We start from the raw sequence: 20,740 nt of genomic DNA, 5'->3' as shown, positions 1-20,740 counted from the left end.
ACTTGAAGTGTGAAATTGTAATTGATCCTGTTAATACTATCTCCCAAGTAATCAACTTGTTATTCTAGAGGACTGAGAAATTGATAGATGGTGAGAGAAGCAGAAGGGGAGAAATAGAGAGAAAAGGAAATGGGAGAGAAAGAGGTGGAGGGATGAGATGAGTAAATGGAAGAGAGAAAGAGTGGTGGGGAGAGAAGAGAGAGAGATAAAAGTGAAGAAGAATGAGATGGAGGAGTGTTGTTATTCTACAGGAGTGGCATATTGATAAAGGATGAGGGAGATGAGAGGAGAGAGAGGGATAATCACCGGTGTCACACTGATGATAAAGGGGGGGGGGAGAGACGCGACGTGAGTGTTTATGATAAGCCCCTCCCACCACCCCCCTATGTTTGAACTTCTGGTTTATAAACCTTCAGAATGACAAACCTTATTTCATTTTCGGATTAAAGGACCTTCGGAATAAGAAGCCTTTTTTCGTTTTCGGATTAATGAGCGTTCGGAGTGATGAACCTTATTTTGTTTTCAGACCAAGGAACCTTCGGAAAAGTGAACCCTTTTTTTCTTTCTGATAAACGAACCTTCGGAATAAAACCACAAGTGTTCGGATTAAAAAACTCTCTTTCGTTTTCGGATTAACAAACATCAAGGTATGGGCAGTTTACATGTTTCCTAATAACAAATCTTCAGAAATAAGAACCTTCGGAATAACGAAGTGTAACTTGCCACCCCTTTGCATTTGAGTTCCGCCTCAGTTCTGCTTCTGCGAGTCGTGTTCGCACCAGCATGTTGTCGCTACTGTTCAAACCACTAGCAATTGCTTTTTTGAGGAAAGAAAAAGGGTTTATAAAAGCACAAGCAACGGAATATGCATATAAATTACTACGGCTTGGATAGCAATTGCTTGTTCATGAAGCATTATTGCTTGCTAATTTGTATGCATCTGGCCCATTTATAGTAGATAGGTTGACATATAGACATACAGATAAATAGAATCTTTGTAGATAGGTCTATAAATGTTATGGACATTAATATAAATCAGGCAGATAGACAGAGTGAAATAAAAGAGAGAGAACTTAAGAGAAAGGGGAGAGTCATTGTACATTGTGTATGAAGTTAGATTAGAGGGTGAAAAGGAAGAAGAAAAGTGGAGAGGGAGAAGAGAAAGCCTTAAGGGGTAATTAGCTTTAGTAGATGTGAACGTAGCCCTGTCATTTCCCCCACCATGGACTAGAGCTATAATTGGACCATGACATTTCAGGGTTTGAGCATGCTACCATTTTTCTCTCTCCCTGTTAAGCAGGTTTCACACTAAGTCAAGGTAGAGAAATAATCGCCAGACTCACACTGGATTGGTGATTGAATATTGTAACGTTTTTTTTTTCAGTTTGACATGATCTAGATTGAGGCATCGACGTAAAGGTTTGTGAAACATCTCTCTTTCTGCTGAGCTGTAGCTTATCCCTGATTTTTGTATGTCTGCAAAACCATGATGGGGTACATTGCCTTGGAATATAAAATCAGGGTAGCTCAATAGCTTGTATTTCACATCTTCAGTGTAGTTTTATGCAAAAAAAACATTGTAGAACTCCTCATGTGCTTATTATGAAATATAGTTCTTCATTCCAGGAAATCCTATTGACAGGTTTGTTTACAAAGATAATTTATTTAATTACATGCCATATTTTCAATTTTGAAGAAAGCTTTACTGTGATTTTCTATGATTATCAGTTGTCATCCATGTTGAATTTTATGATTATTGGATCCAATGCAGAATTAGCTAAGCTGGGCTTATTGTATTCCTCGAACAGAATTCGGAGAATACTATGGATTTTGCCTCGCTGTGTCTGCCACCACAGAGATTTCCTTGTGAGCACTCTACGAGCTGTATTTCTTCTCAAATCATCTTCAAATGTGGCATGAAGGTCCAATATGGTAAAGCAAAGCCGCCTATTGATTTTGGTGTGGGCAGGGACATCATTGCCATGGTAATGAGTTTTTGTAGAAATAGCAGAGATGTCCTTGTGAGCACTCTACCAGCTGCATTTCTTCTCTGATCATCTTCAAATGTGGCATGAAGGTCCATTATGGTAAAGCAAGGCCACCTTTTGATTTTGGAGTGAGTGGAGACATGGTTGCCATGGTAAATATATTTTTTGTAGAATATTTGGTAAAACCTGTTACTTTTTTTTCCAGTTTGTCATGATAGTTGGCACACAAGCGATATAGGAAGGCACAGCGAAGATGCCTATCATTTTTGGTGGGGGGAGGGGTCTTAGAGTTAGGTTTACAAAATATATCCAGATCACTCTATAATTGTATTCCCCAACAGATGCTACTGGAGAATACTTCAGTTTCTGCAGAATCACCCCCACAGAAATTTTCAAGCTTGCGGCAAGCATGTGACTAGCTTGCGGCATGCTAGTAACTAGCATGCGGCTAGCTTAATAAGCGTGTAATATGCGTGCAGAGTATAATAGTTAAGCGATCTTTTTACGAGCAGGGACTTTTCGCTAGCATGCACTCGCTTATTAAGCCAGCGCCTTGCTTTTCGCATGCCAGTTACTAGCAAGCGGCACTCTTAATTTTCTGTAGGGGTGCTGCTGGGTCATATTATTGTCATCAAATTTGGTACCCAGAGGCAAAATGTGGGCAGGGTCATTGTTGCCATGATAATTGTATTCATTTGTCAAGTTTCTGTGTGAGCTCTATATATCGCAATGATGTGGTGGGTTCAGGGGATACATGTGCTCGGCTGCGCGACCCGCCAAGCATTTCTAGTTTTATATTCATTCATGCAAATCTCATGGTCAGCACATATTGATAAAAGTAAAAAACCTCTTGGGGTCTAAATGATAATATAGTGGTATGTCATCTGTAAAATAGTGGCTTTAAGTCTACGGGTGTGTTTATGCTTCCATTGCGGAGACAGAATCAGCGTTTTCAAATGTTGCTTCAGAACGCCGATTGCAAACGTGGTTATGGGATTGCTGTTTATGCTTAATTTTTCAGAGGCAGACTCGCGATCTGCAGCTGGCTTCGCATCGTAATTTTTTTTACAGGAAAACGTCAAATTTTTGAAATTTTTCGAGTTTTTTTTTTTAATGTTATTAAATGTTTAATGTTATGGTCAACTATTAGTTCAATTAAGGGATTTTAACTTCGAACAATTTTCGATCCTTAAGTAATTTCATGGAGCTACTTGACATAGCTATAGAATTTTCACCATGGTGAGGACAATAGTAAGATAAAATAAAGAATATTAAATTATATGTAAGATAATAATAAGATATCTATTTGTTTATACTACAGGGGCTTTTTGCTCAGCAATGTTTCCACATTAGAACTCATGTTCCTTTATTTGTGTAAATCCCTCAACATTCATAGTGATGACAAATTAGATGAATAGTCATAGTAATAATTGTACATGTACATTGGTCATTCATTATTAGAACCAAGGAGATGAATCCTTGGAGGTAAGTCCATGTTAGAACAATGCCACTATTTTTCATTACACCGGAAGCATATCATTTAAACATGCTTACGATCGTGGTACTGTTTATACTTCCCCAGAAGGCCAGATTCTGTTAAAACAACGTTTAGGAACAAACTTTTTGTAAGTTTAAAATTGCCATTCTGAAACATCATTTAAGTGTAAGTAAGTATGGATGCAACCATGTTTTGAAAACGCCGATTCTGGCCTGAAAAGTGGAAGCATATAAAACACGGTCTAAGAAGGTTTGCAGCTTAGAACCCTGTGGAGCATCAAAATTACTTGGAAATCGTGAGAGACAAGGTTGCTTGTTTTAATCTGTTTAAGACTGAATAAGATTCCTTTAACACATGTTGTCCATAGACTCAAGCCCACATACATGTATATGTGTGGCTGAAGTTTCCAATGGGTATTATCCAGGTATTACTCTATCCATTCAAGAAATATGTATTGAGAGATAAAGTATCATGCTTTATTTTCTTTAAAAAACTGCCTGGAAATCGTCCCTTTAGAACTTACAAATATTTGGAAAGCTTACTACAATCTCTAGAGATTTAACAAGCATGTAAAGCACTGTTGATGTAATTGCGTCTTTAGCAGCTTTTTCCAGTGATTGGAACATTCTAGGAATCTTGTTGGGTACACTTTCAGCTCATCTGGGTCAAATGTGGCAAAAAATGAGGATAAATTTTTTAACATTAATTAGGAGACATGAGTTTTCCACCATTGTCATTTTTCTGAACTCCTGTCTCTGAGCTGTTAGCCTATCATAGTCCAGGATAGAAGAGGCATTACCTTGTTTTTCATACATACAATATTTATTCATGGTTTCTTGTCAATTTGAGGGTGCTGATTACGAATCTGAATGATGCCACTCGTGTAACCTTGAGCATTTTCCGCAAATTGGCAAAATCCAATATGGCCGCCAAAATATGCAAATTACCCATGAAAATCATAGAATTGCCAGCAGATTGGCTATAAAATGTATGTAATTGTGTTGAAGAAGTGATATACTCTCTGAAATAATGTTTTTTGAAAAAATATTAATGTTCTTGATATTCAAAATGGCCACCATATACCCTATTATGTACAATATGAATAGGGAAAACTAATTTTCACAAGAATGATCCCTAAAGTGCAGGTAATTGTGATCTATGGACAAAGTAATGTATGAAAATCATCAGTGCTAACAAGATATATTATTTATTATGTCATAAATGGAAAGTTTTTGTATTTTATATTCAAAATAGCTGCCACTGGCTCAAAAAGTATTATGTACTATAGCAAAGGGGGCCAAAAAATCATAAAAGTGAGCACTAAAGTGTATATTATTAAGATAAACAAGTGGAATACTGACAAACGATATAATTGTTCACAAAATATATTATTTTATATGCCATGTATGTGATAAATGTTGTATTTTGATATTCAAAATGGCCACCAAATGCCCTAAAAGTTTTATGTACAATGAGAAAGAGGACCAAAGAAATCACAAGAGTGAGCACTAAAATACATTTATTTGTGATAAATAAATGGAAACACTGTCTAAAAACACATCATTTAAAAGATATATCTTTCAATTTAAAGTTCGTGTTTAATGCAGTATTTTGACTTTCAAAATGGCCGCCATACTACATTGATTGTATACAATGTACAATGCGAACTTGGAAATAAATTTTCACAGGAGTGAGCACAATAAATGCACGTAATACTGATCTATGAGTAAAATATTGTCTAAAAGCATAATTTCTAACAAGATATATCAGTTCTCCTGCCAGGTAGGTGATAAATACTGTCAAAATCTGCTATAGGCCCTAACACTATTATGTACAATGTGAATGGGGACAAATGATTTTAACAGATTTTTGCTATGCTTGACTAAATGGTGGTGTATAAGTAAAATATTGACTGCATGGCGAAAATCTTGCTTTGAAGAGCAGTATACCCCAGTTTCCCTTATCATCAATTCTCTTCTCCCAGTACTACAAACCCTATTGCCCTCAAGCATGAAATTTAAGTATAGAACCACCTGTTTCTTGACCTCGGTCCAAAGATAACACACCCCAGCATCAACGGTCACAGCAGGGGGCCACACACGATGGATTGCAATGTGTGTAGTTCTGGTGAGTGCATGGAGTTCCATGTATACACGCGTTGATAGAAACTTTTTTCTTTCTTTCTTTCTTCATTTCTTTCTTTCCTTCCTTCCTTCCTTCCTTCCTTCCTTTCTTTCTTTCGTTAAGACTGTATCATTGCGCAAGTGAACGGCATGCATCCCATATTTTCTTGCTGGACGGACAGAAACTATATGGGATGCATCGCGGTCCTTGCATGCTAAGCATACCGTAATTTTTATTTGCTTACTTTCCTTATTTTGAGGTCGGTTTTCTTCGTTCGAAATTGAAAATGGACTAGTATTGGATGTCTGAATGTAATATGCCTTTGAAAACGTGATTAATATCGAATACAATAATTTCATTCCGAAGATCATTCTCCAGGCAGACAAGTCTTACGTAATAGCACAGCTGTTGTTTATCATTTCGTCCTTGGCTCAACGCTCGTTTAGCTGGCCTGTGGTGGTGAAATTGAGACAAGGGGATTACCTGGCCAAGATGGGTTTATTGGGGTTGGAAATGTTGTTGAGATTTTCCAAATGAAAAATGGGGTATACGACCGCAGTTTGCAGTTCGAAGTGCGGTCGAGAATCGAACGGGAGATTTTCGTAATGGAAAACATGATTACTAACTAAATATACACAACAAAAAAAGTAAGACCCCCTAAATCAAATTCCTGTAACTTTTGAACGGAATCATTTCCTGAGGAAAAATGAGATTGATCAGTTGAGTCATGCATGAGTAATTAAAGATTGAATTAAAAATGACCATTTTTGAATGTCACAAGAGTCGTTTTTTTCAGATTGTGCAAATACAAAGTTGGGCAAAAGTTTTTTCTATGTAAATTTTATGGTGTTAATGCTGTTTTACTATCCATCATTTAGCCACTCCACACACAATTTTGATATCGTATGTTCGTGGTTGAGTGAGCACAATATTGCAGGAGCCGCGGAAGCGTGGTGGGGGGGGGCTAGGGGCCCCCCCTTTTTTTCCAAAAGCATGTACAAAAATGTAAAAATGACCATACGATTGTGATGATTTTTTGCATGGTCAGCCCCCCCACTTTTGGCTCAGCCCCTCCCCCACATTTTGTAAACTGTTCCGTGGCCCCTGTATTGTGCTCGCTCAACCCTGAAAATGTTGAAAGTTCGGAAAGTGTGTGGTGATAGAATTAATGGATGATAAAAACAATGTTCAGCAATTAAAGTCACATTTGAAACCTAATTTGCCCCCAATATTCACCTTATTACCCTTTAAAATGAGTCTGTGATGTTGAAAATACCCATTTTCCCACTTTGATGCATGCTCACTCATCCATGAATAAACAAATCAATTTCATTTTTGCACAGAATTCTGCCCATATGTTGATAAACATTACTGCCAAATGACATTGCTAAAGACCGCCTTGAAAAAAAGTTCCACCATATTGAATAAGGGGTTACTTATTCTTAAACATATGCACCCATAATGTACACAAGTCTATGAGAGAGGGAGTCAACATTTTAACACATATGGAATTAGGGTTTGTTTCATGGACAGTTTTTGTTACTTCTACCAACAGTTATTTCATGAAACTTCGCACATGGCTTCAGGAGTAACACTATCCAAAAGGCCCACAACCAAAATAACAATTCGATATGGCACAGAGTGGGGCCAAGGCCTTGAACTTTCTTCCCATTTGCATAATTTTTTAATACTGTGTGCTCACTGATGCATTAAACTTCGGGATTTTCATAAAAACCAAATCAAATGAACCATGGAAGGAGGTTTGTGACAGATATCCATAGTCACAAATTGCATTTTTTTCCAATAACATAAAAAGAGCTAATCACATTCCACATGTTCATTCAAGCGTGAATGTTTAATTAAACGCCTTTGAATCATTGAAGCATGTTAATTGGTCATGAACATAACGAAAAAGTTGATAGAAAATCAGTTTCAGTTACCAAAATGAAACAATACTTGCCTATGATAATTGAAAATCGCATTTTTGTCTCACCTGCATAGCAGAGTGAGACTATAGGCGCCGCTTTTCCGACGGCGGCGGCGTCAACATCAAATCTTAACCTGAGGTTAAGTTTTTGAAATGACATCATAACTTAGAAAGTATATGGACCTAGTTCATGAAACTTGGAAATAAGGTTAATCAAGCATTACTGAACATCCTTCTAGAGTTTCATGTCACATGACCAAGATCAAAGGTCATTTAGGGTCAATGAACTTAGACCATGTTGGAAAAATTAACATAAAATCTTAACCTGAGGTTAAGTTTTTGAAACGTCATCATAAATTAGAAAATATATGGCCCTAGTTCATGAAACTTGGACATAAGGTTAATCAAGTATCACTGAACATCCTGCATGAGTTTAATGTCACATGACCAAGTTCAAAGGTCATTTAGGGTCAATGAACTTTGGCCGAATTGGGGGTATCTGTTGAATTCCCATCATAACTTTGAAAGTTTATGGATGTGATTCATGAAACTTGGACATAATAGTAATTAAGCATCACTGAATATTTTGTGCAAGTTTCAGGTCTCATGATTAAGGTCAAAGGTCATTTAGGGTCAATGAACTTTGGCCGAATTGGGGGTATCTGTTGAATTACCATCATAACTTTGAAAGTTTATTGGTCTAGTTCGTTAAACTTGGACATTAGAGTAATCAAGTATCACTGAACATCCTGTGCGCATTTCAGGTCATATGACCAAGGTCAAATTTCAATGAACTTTGGCCGAATTGGGTGTATCTGTTGAATTACCATCATAACTTTGAAAGTTTATGGATCTGATTCATGAAACTTGGACATAAGAGTAATCAAGTATCACTGCCTATCCTGTGCGAGTTTCAGGTCACATGATCAAGGTCAAAGATCATGTAGGGCCAATGAACTTTGGCCATGTTGGGGTTTTTTGTTGAATAACCATCATATCTCTGTAAGTTTATTGGTCTAGTTCATAAAAAGTGGACATAGAGTAACCATGTATCACTGAACATCTTGTGCGAGTTAGAGTAGTTTTCAAATTAAGTCAGCACTGCTGCTATATTGAACTGCGTGATGCAGGTGAGACGGCCAGAGGCATTCCACTTGTTTGTTTTCAATAAATGTTCATTGAATCGTGAAGCGATGAATATTGTTGAAAATACTCTTCCCAAAAATAACTGTCACCATTTTCTATCATTTTTATTGATAGAATGTGTAAAAAATCTAATATAGCAAATTTGAACTTGTGTTTATTCAACCGTGAAATTTAGCCCAAAAAGTTGTATCGTCTTTTAGAAAGTAACTTTTAAAAGCCTTCTGAATATTTTTCAGGATGAGAATGTGGAATCAGTTTCAATAAAATGGAATCAAAGTCATGATATTTGGCTGGTGACTTTTGAAAAGTGACATTTTTGCCTTCTGATGGTGCTCACTGAAGCGTAAAATACGTCTATAACATTTGTGACTCGGCATACCGAAATGAGAGACAAGTCGGAATTTTTCAAATCCAACTTTTTTAGTGATTATTATTCCCCGTTTCTTTACCTTTAATTCGATATATCACTCGACCCTTAGGAGTAAATATTAGCGGAGATATCAGCTTTAGAATGGAAGAAGAATTGGGCTCTTGAAAATAAAAATCAAGAGAAAAACGCCTTCGAAGTTTGACTTCCGTTTTGACCCTGCTCCGTGAAAAAAATATATTTTGCCACCGCCGAGCTAACCGAAAGGCCCTAGTAACCGCGTGCCAAAAAAGGCGAAACGATTAACCAATGAGGAGGCTGCACTGAGAACAATAGTCAACTTGCTAGTCACGCGCGACTGCAAGACGAAACAACGTTCCACGTGCACACCAAGTTACAAATAATGCGTAAAGGATTTCCATGTATCTGAATGCAGGATATAAGAGCAAAAATGTCGTAGCCGCGGGGATCGGCGCCTGACCGCGCTCTCCATGTATAGCCAGACACAGCTCGGCCATGGCACCTCCAACATGAATGCTGATTCGGATCAAATCAAGCACGCAACCAATATTTTATTCTAACACAGTAACAGATAAAGAATGAGACCATGCAAAAGCCTTTGTAAGATTGAATGATTTATTTTGGAGGAGAGAGACCCCCTAAAAGAGAGAGAGAAAAACGTAATAATAATAATAAATAGATTTAAAATAAATAATAAAATCACCAAGTCTCATTTTAAACCTTAAAACTAGCCGCCATTTTAAATCTAATTGCAAGTATGATTCAAACATTAAAACAAGACAACCCGGTTGTGTTTATAGTTCTCTGTTTTCTTTGTCCGTTCTGTTAATTTTCCAATCGAACTTTTGACTCATTCCATTCTACCTCAGCTTGATTTCCCGCCGTTAATTGTTTGCTATTTTGTGCATCTTTGTCATTTATTTCCCTTTCTGACTAATCACGCTAGCATAATGGAATGATTTGTTCTTTCTCACATGTTCTTTCCTTCCTTTCCCGCTTTGTATGTTTTTCTTACTTTTTCATAGGCGGATCCAGCTTTTGGCGAAGGGGGGGGGGGGCGTAATGCCGAGCGGCATACATATTTTTGTACTTCACCGGCGCCATAAAAGTACAAATTGAAAAAGGGGTAAAGTCTGACCCTGTCAAAATGTTCTTTTCTTTCCTTCATTTTTTTAAGCGGCGCCTTTTCGTTCTTTTATTTTTTCAAATATTAGGCCCCCCTCCCTGGATCCTCCATTGTTTTTTTTTTCACTTTTCCGTTTCCATTTGTCCTTCCCCTATCCTCGCTTTCTTTCCCTTTCCTCTTTTTGCTCCCTTTCTTAATTCCGCCCCCCACCGTTTTTAATTCTATTATGGCGATGAAATCAGCAAGGGCAGCCTGCACCCCCCCCTGCCTGTTACACCACTGATATTATTTTACAAGAAGAAAATTAAAATTTTAGAGAAAGGACAACAGAATCAATAAAAGCTGTGTCATATTTTTTTTCTCATGTTATCACTGTATAATACCGATCCCCTTGCTCTTGTCTTTGTTTTCGCTAATTCCTTCCTATCCCTCTCTCCCTTGTTTTCGCTAATTCCTTCCCATACCTCTCTCTTTCTGCCCTGTTTTTGCCTATTTCTTCCTATCCCCCCTGTTTTCGCTTTTTCCTTCCCATCCCTCTCTTCCTCCCGTTTTCGCTAATTCCTATCATCCCTCTCTCTTTCTGCCCTGTTTTTGTTTATTCCTCCCCCCCTGTTTTCGCTTATTCCTTCCCATCCCTCTCTTCCTCCCCCGTTTTCGCTAATTCCTATCATCCCTCTCTCTTTCTGCTCTGTTTTTGCTTATTCCTTCCCATCCCTCTCTTCCTCCCCTGTTTTCGCTAATTCCTATCATCCCTCTCTCTTTCTGCCGTTTTTGCTTATTCCTTCCCACCCCCACCCCCCCGTTTTCGCTTATTCCTTCCCATCCCTCTCTTCCTCCCCTGTTTTCGCTAAAAAGAAGAAAAGGGGGAAAGGTGGAGGGTGAAGAAAGGGCAGAGAGAAGAAAAAAAAGAGGAGAAAATAATCGACATAGAAAAAAAAGAGATCGAAAGGGGAAAAGAACGGAAAGCAGAAGAGGAATTAACGAATAAGATTAAAGAAGAGAAAGGGGTTGAGGAAGAATAAGGGGGGAGATTTAGAAAGAAGAGACCGACTGATCTGAATGAAAATTGCGAACGAAAAGGGGGAGCAGTAGAAAGGAAAAAAATAAAACACAAGAAAGACGAAAGAAGAAGGTAAGAGAATAACAGAGAGGGAAAGAGAGAATAGATCTGGGCAAAGTCGAATGGGACAACATGACAATGACTTTTAGGAAATGATAATTTCAATAGGTGTATTTTAAATGACTAATATTTTCAATCAATATCGTAAGACCCATATACCATTATCCAAAAATTAAAAATGCAAGCCTACTGCATGGTCCCATATTTCATTGGTCAAAGTCAGGGGCGGATCCAGGATTTACCAAAAAAGGATTTTTTTAGATACTTCGTACTCGCCAAAAAACTGACAAGCAAAAAAAAAAGAATAGAAGTCTTCGATTTCAAAAAGGGGTACATCCCGGGGTACATCTCGGCTTCAATGGCATTTTTACATTACAAATTTGTTTTTTTTTCTTCTCGGGGGGGGGGGGGGGGGGACGTGCCATCCCCTGGATCCGTGCCTCAGTTGTCGAAGTTCTGACATTTATTTCTTTCTCTATCGTTCATTCAAACATGATAAAAAAATTGAAGGCAAAAATAGTTGGAAATAATAAAGCCCACAAAGCTTTCATGATGAACTTTTTTTCTTTTGTTAATGATATACTGCAGATCAATTAACCCACATTCGCGAACATACATCACTTTTATGTATTTTAAACCCTTTATTTTGAAACTAGAGTTTTCTCATCGAAACATCCCGATCACTTGCAAATAATAAAGAGAATCTTCAACATATCCATGTTATGTTTTATGAAATTAATCCTCGCCAACAAACCGTGTTATATAAACACTTTGCGTTTACGCATGACCTTTTTCGCGAGACAAGCTAGCTATACACTCTAAATCAGGTAGGCCTATCAATCTATCGCTAACGCCCCCGCCTAGTACAAACTACCATTATTACAAAAAATAGCCCTTTAGAAGTTGAATCCCGTTTGTTAACTTTCAGAAGCCCCCTTTTCAATTTTAGAATACCTATTGAAAGCGATGCTTTTGATCTTTCTTTTGAGGCTCATTGAACCAATCGATCGAGCGGACGGTCGGCGGACGCCGCCACCTGTACTTGAGTTTAAATGAATAGCCAATCAACAATGGCGTTACGTTGCTAGGGGCGGAGATTAGTATGAAGCGAAATTCGATGAAATCGAGCGAGCCAAGTATAAACAAATTTCGAACTGACCGAAAAAAAACACTCGCAGAAAAACTGTTTTTTTATCACTTTCCCATCATCAAATTCACTCATTTTTTTCACACAGTAATTATGAAACATGGAAGAATCTAAAAATGAAAAAAAAAAAATCTTCAAAATTTTGACTTTTTTATTAGTTTGTCGAATTTCTAGGAATTTTCATTTGCGACTTCTCTCTCATTTCGGTATGCCGAGTCACATTTACTCAGAGGGTAGGTTATAAAATTTCCTACACGCCCATGTAAACATATATCACAAACTCGCATCGGTTCGGAAATTATTGATGGCATATACAGTCACAGTAGGGGGCCACACACGATGCAATGGAGTTCCATGGATACATGTGAAACTGCACCTTTTTCTTCTTTCTTTCGTTCTTTCTTTCTTTTTTTCTGTCTTTCTTTTTCTTTATTCTTTCTATCTTTCTTTCTTTCTGCCTTTCTTTCTTCCTTCCTTTCTTTCTTCCTTCCTTTCTTTCTTCCTTCCTTCCTTTCTTCCTTCATTCCTTCCTTTTTTTCTTTCTGTCTGGCTGCCTTTATTTTTTTTTCTTTTTAGGCCTATTTTTCTTCATCCCTGCAAACCATGCCGTCATTTTTATTCCCTTACTTATTTCGAGGTCTATTTTCTTCGTTCAAAATTGAAAATGGACTAACATTGGATTTCTGAATAAAATATGCCTTTGAAAACATGATTAAATATCAAATACAATAATTTCATTCCGAAGGTCCTACTACAGGCAGAGAAGTCTTACGTAATAGCACAGCTGTTTATCATTTTGTCCTTGGCTCAACGCTCATATATTGGCCTGTGGAGGTGAAATTGAGACACCGGGGATTACCTGGCCAAGCAGGGTTGATCAATGCTTGGAAATGATTTTTGGGATTTCCAAACGTAAAATGGGGTATAAAACCGGGTCTTTCTCCAATCGGGGGTTTGACGTAATGAATCATAATTACTTGCATTTAGTCTTACTTTTGTAAAAATCATTTTTCCCCATTAATAATGTACATAATGTTGAATACAATAAAATGGCGGCCATTTTAAATATCAAGAAAACAAATATTTTTTTCAAAAAATTGGTTTCGCTCCTGCAACACAATTACATACATTTTATAGCCAATCTGCTGGCAGTTTTATAATTTTCATGGGTAATTTGCATATTTTGGCGGCCATATTGGATTTTGCCAATTTGTGGAAAATGCTCAAGGTTACACGAGTGGCATCATTCAGATTCGTAATCAGCACCCTCGAATAGACAAGAAACCATAAAAAAAATATTGTATATATGAAAAAACAAGGTTTGGTCAATTTTCTATGGGACCTATATTTTGGACCAAGGAGGTTTCAAATGAGATGGAGTAACAGCAATTAAAATCCCTTTGAACAAGGTTAAAAACCACCAGCATAAAGTATTTCAGGCATGCACTTTGCTCAACATCTCTTCCAATTGCGTAGACAAATGATTCTTGCATGACTCTGCAGCTATAGGTCATATATAAAGGGAAATATGCTATTGTGATGATAATTACTTTTTCGCCGCATCTGGTCTGGTTATATGAGTAGTACATAATTCGGAGGCATGCGAAAATAACCATGCAATATGTCCTCAAATTGTGACTCAAATTTCCTTGACTGGGCATGTGCGGGCACTCATCTGACATATACAGTAATGAATAGCAAAATTCCATCGACAACATTTGAAATTTTCATTTGCCGCAAACGATCGGAAAGGTGTTAAAATCTGGTTTCAGCAAAGGTCAAATTCTTACTTTGTCCACTAATTAAAGGTAAATTGATATAATCTGGGCAAATATCTTAGCGGAATAGTGCTTCGTTCTTGATGTCTTGTCATGCGTAAAAATTTATGTGTGTTTATTAATATAAAAGATGGAAAATCGATCTAAATGGATATTCGTAAAATTTCACTCCTCGGATTTCTTAACTGAAACTGGCGGCTTCGAAGGCAGACATCAAAATGATCTTAACTGCCATCCTTTCTTTTGTGCTTCTTTAGAAATGAACAGCTGCTTGAATAAATCTGTTGCCTGTTGGAACTCCAGTCATAGAAACTTCTTGCCTGGACTAATCAATGACACACATTTATGTGCTTCTTGAAATAATGTCTTTGATGAAAATTTAAAGAAAGCTTGCACAGTCAATTCAAGCACATAGATGAAAATAAGTTCAATGAATTTAACAAGACTTCCACCGACACTGCCAATTTAATTAGGGTATAGTGTGAAGAATACTGTCTTGGGTTGATCCTACTAAGTAAGGTCCCTGGTGTGATTTTTGTCAGGAAAGACAGGTGCTTGGAGGCTAAGACAAGAATTGAGGGTATCCCTAGAAAACCTTTCAGAGAAAAACATGTATTGTTAACCCTAGATGTTCTATTTAATTGCAAAAGAATACTCTGCCTGTACCTTTACCAGGAGATTATTGTATGAAGATTATTTCAATGAATGTCACTATCTTTTGTATATTGTTTTCACCAATATTCCTCCCAAAAATTGGTTGGTGAAAATCATCCAATGAGTGTGGAGATACAATGACATCAAATTAAATATTCATAAGGCTGCTGAGATTGTTGTGGCTAGATTCTAGTCATATGCGAAGAGTGACAATGAAATTTCAGGGAACACTGAATGTATGTACAGCAGGGTAGAACATTCTATCATATATTTTACATTATTTGTTAATTTGTAAATAAAATATGATGATGATTCAATGTTTTTCAAAGAAAATTTCTCAAAGCATATATATTTACAATTAAATCAAGAATACCGTTATGACATGATTTATCTGAATGTTTTTTAAAGAAAACGTTTCTTCAATTCTTCAATTGCCAGATAATGGACTATTCAAAACTCCAGTGGAAACACCCTGGACATTTCATTGGTGCATTTGCAGGGTGATTGTTAACTATTCATGAGAACGTGTACATTCATTAGTGTCTCAAGAATAATCAACTCAGATGTCAGGAGGCCCTGGCTTACAGCGTTGGTCAGACCTAACTCGCTTTTTGAGTTACAGAATCCCTCGTTTTGCTTGGGATCATAATTGATAGACAAGGAGCAACTGTCGGGGCCTTGACAAGAGGCTATGCTGGTAGATGCATCCGATAATCTGATTTCATTCTGTAGCTGTCTGATATCCAGTCATTTAATTTTTAATTTTCTCAAATGACCCTTTTTATTGTTTCGCCTGAATGAATTCAGCAGAGACGTAGTAATCACTATTGCTGTTATAGTCTGTTGGTCTGTTGATCTGTTTGTCCATTAGTCTGTTTGTTGAACTTGCTCTCATTTCTTTATTTGTGCATCAATTATCATGAGGCAAAAACATCGCTGGAGAAGGCCTTTTATGAACCATGGAAAACCTAAATCACCCGGGCCAGTTATTTAAGTATCTAAACATGTGTTTCTTGACCTCAATGGGTCGGGAAAAAAAACTAAACCACAATTACATACACAGTGCGCCGATTGAAGCAAACTCGCTCATCATGGCATGCAGTCATTTTTATTTTTCTTTGATAGTTTCCTTATTTCGGGGCGGATTTTCTTCGTTCGAAACTGTTTATGGTCTAAACCTCGGCTTGCCTGATAAGAGGGATTACCGGTGATACTGGGTTAATAGTGCTTGGAAATATCATGTATCCTCTCTCTTTCTGTCTCTCTCCCTATCTCCTTTTACGTTGGCTTTGTTTCCTCTTACTTTTGTTTTATGTTTATTCTTGTTTCTTTAAATGTTATTCTTTCTTTCTTCTTCCTTCCTCGGCTCCTATCTTTCTTTCATCCTTCCTCCCTTTGGCTTGTATCTTTCTTTTCTTTCTTAATTCTTTCTATTTCTTCCTTTCTTTATTGCATACGCAGCATGACGATTCAATCAAACTCTGCGGCCCAACAGCGCATGCAATCATTTTTATTCTTTTTAACAGTTTCCTTTTTTTTCAGGGCCAATTTTCTTCATTCGAAATAGAAAACAAATTTACATAAAACTTCAAAATACAATATGCCTTTGAAAACTTGATTAAATATCAAATACCGTCTGAGCAGTGCGTAGTACTGACGCACTGAGGACCTTCTTATCGTGTACTAAAAGCTCCATTGACGTAACATAGACGTAGTGGACATGGAAAGAACACCACTAACGCACCATGAACGTATCAAGGATGTAGGGCAGATGTAGCATGCACGGGACGATCTCATATTTCTCGAAAACAAGGAAGTTATCACTACGTCCCTACCATTTTTTTCGGAATTTCAAGGATGTAGCGGGAACTTCCCCGGTTTTAATGGGGGCATAAACGAAGCTGCATGGTGCCATGTTGGTTTGCTTCAGAACTTTTAAGAACATAGCGGAAACTTCATCTGGTGTAAAGGGGGTATTACATGAGAGGGATAATTGGTCGATTACGGGTTGATAGCTCTTGGAAATGAAATATCTTGGTTCCAAAATAATCCTCCAACAGGGATTTTGTTATCTGGGTATAAAATAGCAGGAAAGCCATGAGCTGGTGCGGTCGCCTCTGCAACGAGGGTTTGACATAATGTGTTCATCCTTGGTACATATGATCCTTGGGTAATACGAGCTAATGAGAATGATGGGGTCAAAGGTCATCTAGGGGTCAAAAGGTAAATTCATATGAGGTCATTATCCTTTTTATATTTTTTGTTCAAATTGCTCTCATTTCTTTATTTCAGCATCAATTTTGATCACTCTTGGTCCAAAGGATCCTTGGGTAATACCACAGGTTATTGTTGAGGATGATTGGTCAAAGGTCAACGACGGGTTGCCAGAGCTTCAGATGGGCTTTGAAAGTAAATGGGGTATCCCAGAATAAGAATAATTATATATTAATAAATAGTGTAACATAATAGTGTAACATTCACTGAGCAAAATTTAAAAATTTAGTTAGAATCTGATAATGATGAAGCTATTTAATTTGAAAGTTAGCAATATTTCGTGAAAAACAGTTATGTCACGTCCCCACTCTCCCTTTTTCTTATATTACATGAAATCATAACTTTTTCATATTTCAATACATGTGTGTATGATATGTCTCCTTTGTAGTATAATAAGCTCAAGCAATAAATATCCAATGCATCAAATAAGTTTTCTATCCATTTTTTTAGTTCGTAGAGGACATATTTTTCATAAACATAATTTGATATAATCGAATACAAAAAAGTGCAAATCTTAACATTTTCAATTATTGTGCAATTTTTAATCAAATTTTCAGGATTTTTATTTGACTTATTTTTCTTATTCTGTTTAAATTATATCATTTTTAGCCTTGAGTACCCGTTTAAAGTGAAGGATACACATATATGAGCTTATAATAATAACATGCTCCTTAATTGTAAGTGGAGGAATCAGCTGTATACTACTATTTTGAATGAGGTAACTTGTAGGTTCAACTCCTGGAAAGGAAGTTTATTTTCACTTACACATTCAGGCATCAACAAGGGTTAACACTACATGTATCCATTCAGAGCAGCATGTATGCATAGTCTTTCACACATTTCCAGTGCCAAAGACCCAGGGGGGGTCACTTCACTATTACCACGTTTACACACGACTCGGCACCAGTGCTCAATCAGGGTTGAACGCCGCTAAGAGGGCACCTGTGATCCCATTTATAATGAAGCAAAAAAGGCGAGTTCAACATGGCCCGTGGATCACGAACGGAAAAGTTATGCGGGTTCGACATAGCTTTCTGTTTTAATTCACACGAAAAAAATAGGTGAGTCTGATTTGGCTTGTGGGTTGAAACCCATGATTTCGGCGAATATAAAAAAGTCATGTTCAACACGGCTCGTTTTACACAGCATTAATTTGCAGTGTTGAGCACAGCTAGCATGGGCTAGCATATCAAACCCTAAAGCCGAGTCATTGAGTAAACGGTAGATATTGCTGTACATATGGGTGACCACAGCTTTTACAAACCCTCCCTAAATTAATTTTATCCTTTGGTCAAAGCTATACCATATTCAAGTAATTTCACATGCATTTTTCACAATTTTGCCTCAACAAGTAGCCTATAACCTGTAAAGAATATACTTATTTTACCCCACAACCGTACTCTTTTTGCCCAATTTTATCTCTTTTGACAACCTAAATTAATTTGTTACAAGCGTGATTGGTCGTGCACGTGTACAGCAATACAGTTGAGTGCCCCCCCCCCCTAGACAAAGATTTGTGGGGGGTTTTATGGGGGGGTCAACCAATTACAACCCGTATTGTGCTCAGATAAATGTATCTGGGTCTATATAAGCTTCATTTCACATTAAAAGCTAGATACCAGAAAGCTCTCTGTGCTCTAATTCATTGTTTAAGCTAGGCACTTCTGTTGTTTATTACTTCATTTGTTAATGTAATAGTGTGCTGATAGTAGCTTCAATAATTAAACATTATAAAAAGATTTGACAGATAGCCTGCCTACTACTTAAGCACCTTCAACTATTCTGTGACCATTTGGACAAACAGTAGGCTGTAACAGGCATCAATCACTATTTATCAGAAAGGCTTTGACAATTGCAACAGCTATCGTACAACAAAAGCGACCACCAGTATAACCTAGTTAGTTGCATGTGTTTGCATAGTGGCCATGTGTTCACATGATAGTGTTGCAGTGACTGGTTTCACACTTTTCTTAATAGTTGCTCCACATCTTTTTCTTTATATTTTATGAAGCTTATTGTGTGTTGTGCATCATAAAAGAGCTGGCTATTATTATCATTGCATTGTGTTGAGAGTGGACATGAAGCAGTGCAATTGCTCGTACAATTGAATGAAATTGATGTGAGTATACGTGCTATAGTGATGTGTTGTAAACCTCCTTTAACAATATGACTGATAGTCATTGTCAAGTTTGACATCGCTAAGGCAAGATGTAGAGTGTTTGCTTTCGTGTCTGGAAATTAATCAAGGTAACATTGGGCTCTGTATGATGCTTGTGTTTAATTTTAGGATCTACTATCTGAATTGTTTCATATCTTATGAAGATTGTGAGGGAATTGTCTGTGGGGTGCAGTATATACATGAGGGCGGTTAATGCACTGAGATCTCGATATATTCTTGTACCCAAACACAAGACTAGTCTTTATAGGTCACTAGCTCATATTGAAATGTTGCATAACCATGCCAACTCTTGCATAAAGTCATGCAATGTTGAAAAAACACTCGCATGACAATAGCACAACTTGTCGTTTGATCTGATGTGAGTGAATTGATCGCATTGGATTTTGACAATGTTCAAAGATCAGATGCGACCAGTTGTGATCCACTCCAGGTTCGTGCAATTACCTACCATGCGAATGCTTGCAGACACCATGTGATCGTGTAACACCAGAAAAAAATTGTGAAAGGGCCAGTAACCAACACAAGAAAACTACAGGATTTGGAATAAAGTATCAAGTTGTATAGTATCATGAATTTTTTTTTTTCACAATTGATATGTTCAATCTGTAAAATGACCTTAGCATAATGTGATAACTACCATGGTAAATGGCCACCTGGGGCCCCATTACAAAAAGGATTTGCAACTGTTGTAACTTTGCCATTATGGCAACTACCATGGTAACCTTGATTTTGATTGGCTGCTGGGCCCTGTTTTCATGGTAGTTGCCTTAATGGCAAAGTTACAGCAGTTGCAAGTCCTTTATGAAACGGGGGCCCCGAGCTGGTCTAGACTGGCCTGGCCCTCAGCTCTGATAAATTTCCACCTGGTCTAGACTGGCCTGGCCCTCAGCTCTGATAAATTTCCACCTGGTCTAGACTGGCCTGGCCCTCAGCTCTGATAAATTTCCACCTGATCTAGACTAGCCTGGCCCTCAGCCATGTATTAGAGAAGAGTTTACAATGGTATCTTGTGTAATTGTGACCTTGTGTGTTATTTATTTGTGCTGGACCATCATTATCATAATGTAATTGATATATTCATATTCCACAATCATCAAAGTACATTTCATCAAAGTACATTTCATAATCATGTGTGTTATGTATTTATCATTATCATAATGTAAATGACAACACTATTGACATTTCTATCCTTGTTTTTCCTATGGCAGGTTGTCCAGGAGTATGAGAGAGCAGTTATTTTTAGATTAGGTCGGCTTCTCGCTGGAGGTGCTAAAGGCCCTGGTAAGACTCACACACTTTCTTACATCAATATCTATGTCTGGTGCTGTACAATGTACTTAATACAAAAGTCAACTATACTTGCACTGAGCGGGGGCGAGAGATGTTTGCCA

General features: G+C 37.4%; 1 protein-coding gene across 4 annotated transcripts in view; it reads left to right on the top strand.

Annotated features, from left to right (window-relative positions):
* LOC121428371 (band 7 protein AGAP004871-like) overlaps positions 1–20,740 on the top strand; it is a 98,896-nt gene that overhangs the window by 38,008 nt on the left and 40,148 nt on the right. For all 4 annotated transcript variants that reach the window (XM_041624957.1, XM_041624956.1, XM_041624958.1 and 1 more), the window contains exon 3: positions 20,558–20,630. In XM_041624957.1, coding sequence (XP_041480891.1) covers positions 20,558–20,630 — 73 coding nt within the window. The remainder of the gene's footprint in view (positions 1–20,557; positions 20,631–20,740) is intronic.

This window comes from Lytechinus variegatus, chromosome 15 (assembly GCF_018143015.1).
Source record: "Lytechinus variegatus isolate NC3 chromosome 15, Lvar_3.0, whole genome shotgun sequence".
Taxonomy (NCBI): Eukaryota; Metazoa; Echinodermata; class Echinoidea; order Temnopleuroida; family Toxopneustidae; genus Lytechinus; species Lytechinus variegatus.
The sequence above is the reverse complement of the archived record's forward strand: the minus strand, read 5'-3'. Positions and strand labels throughout refer to the sequence as shown.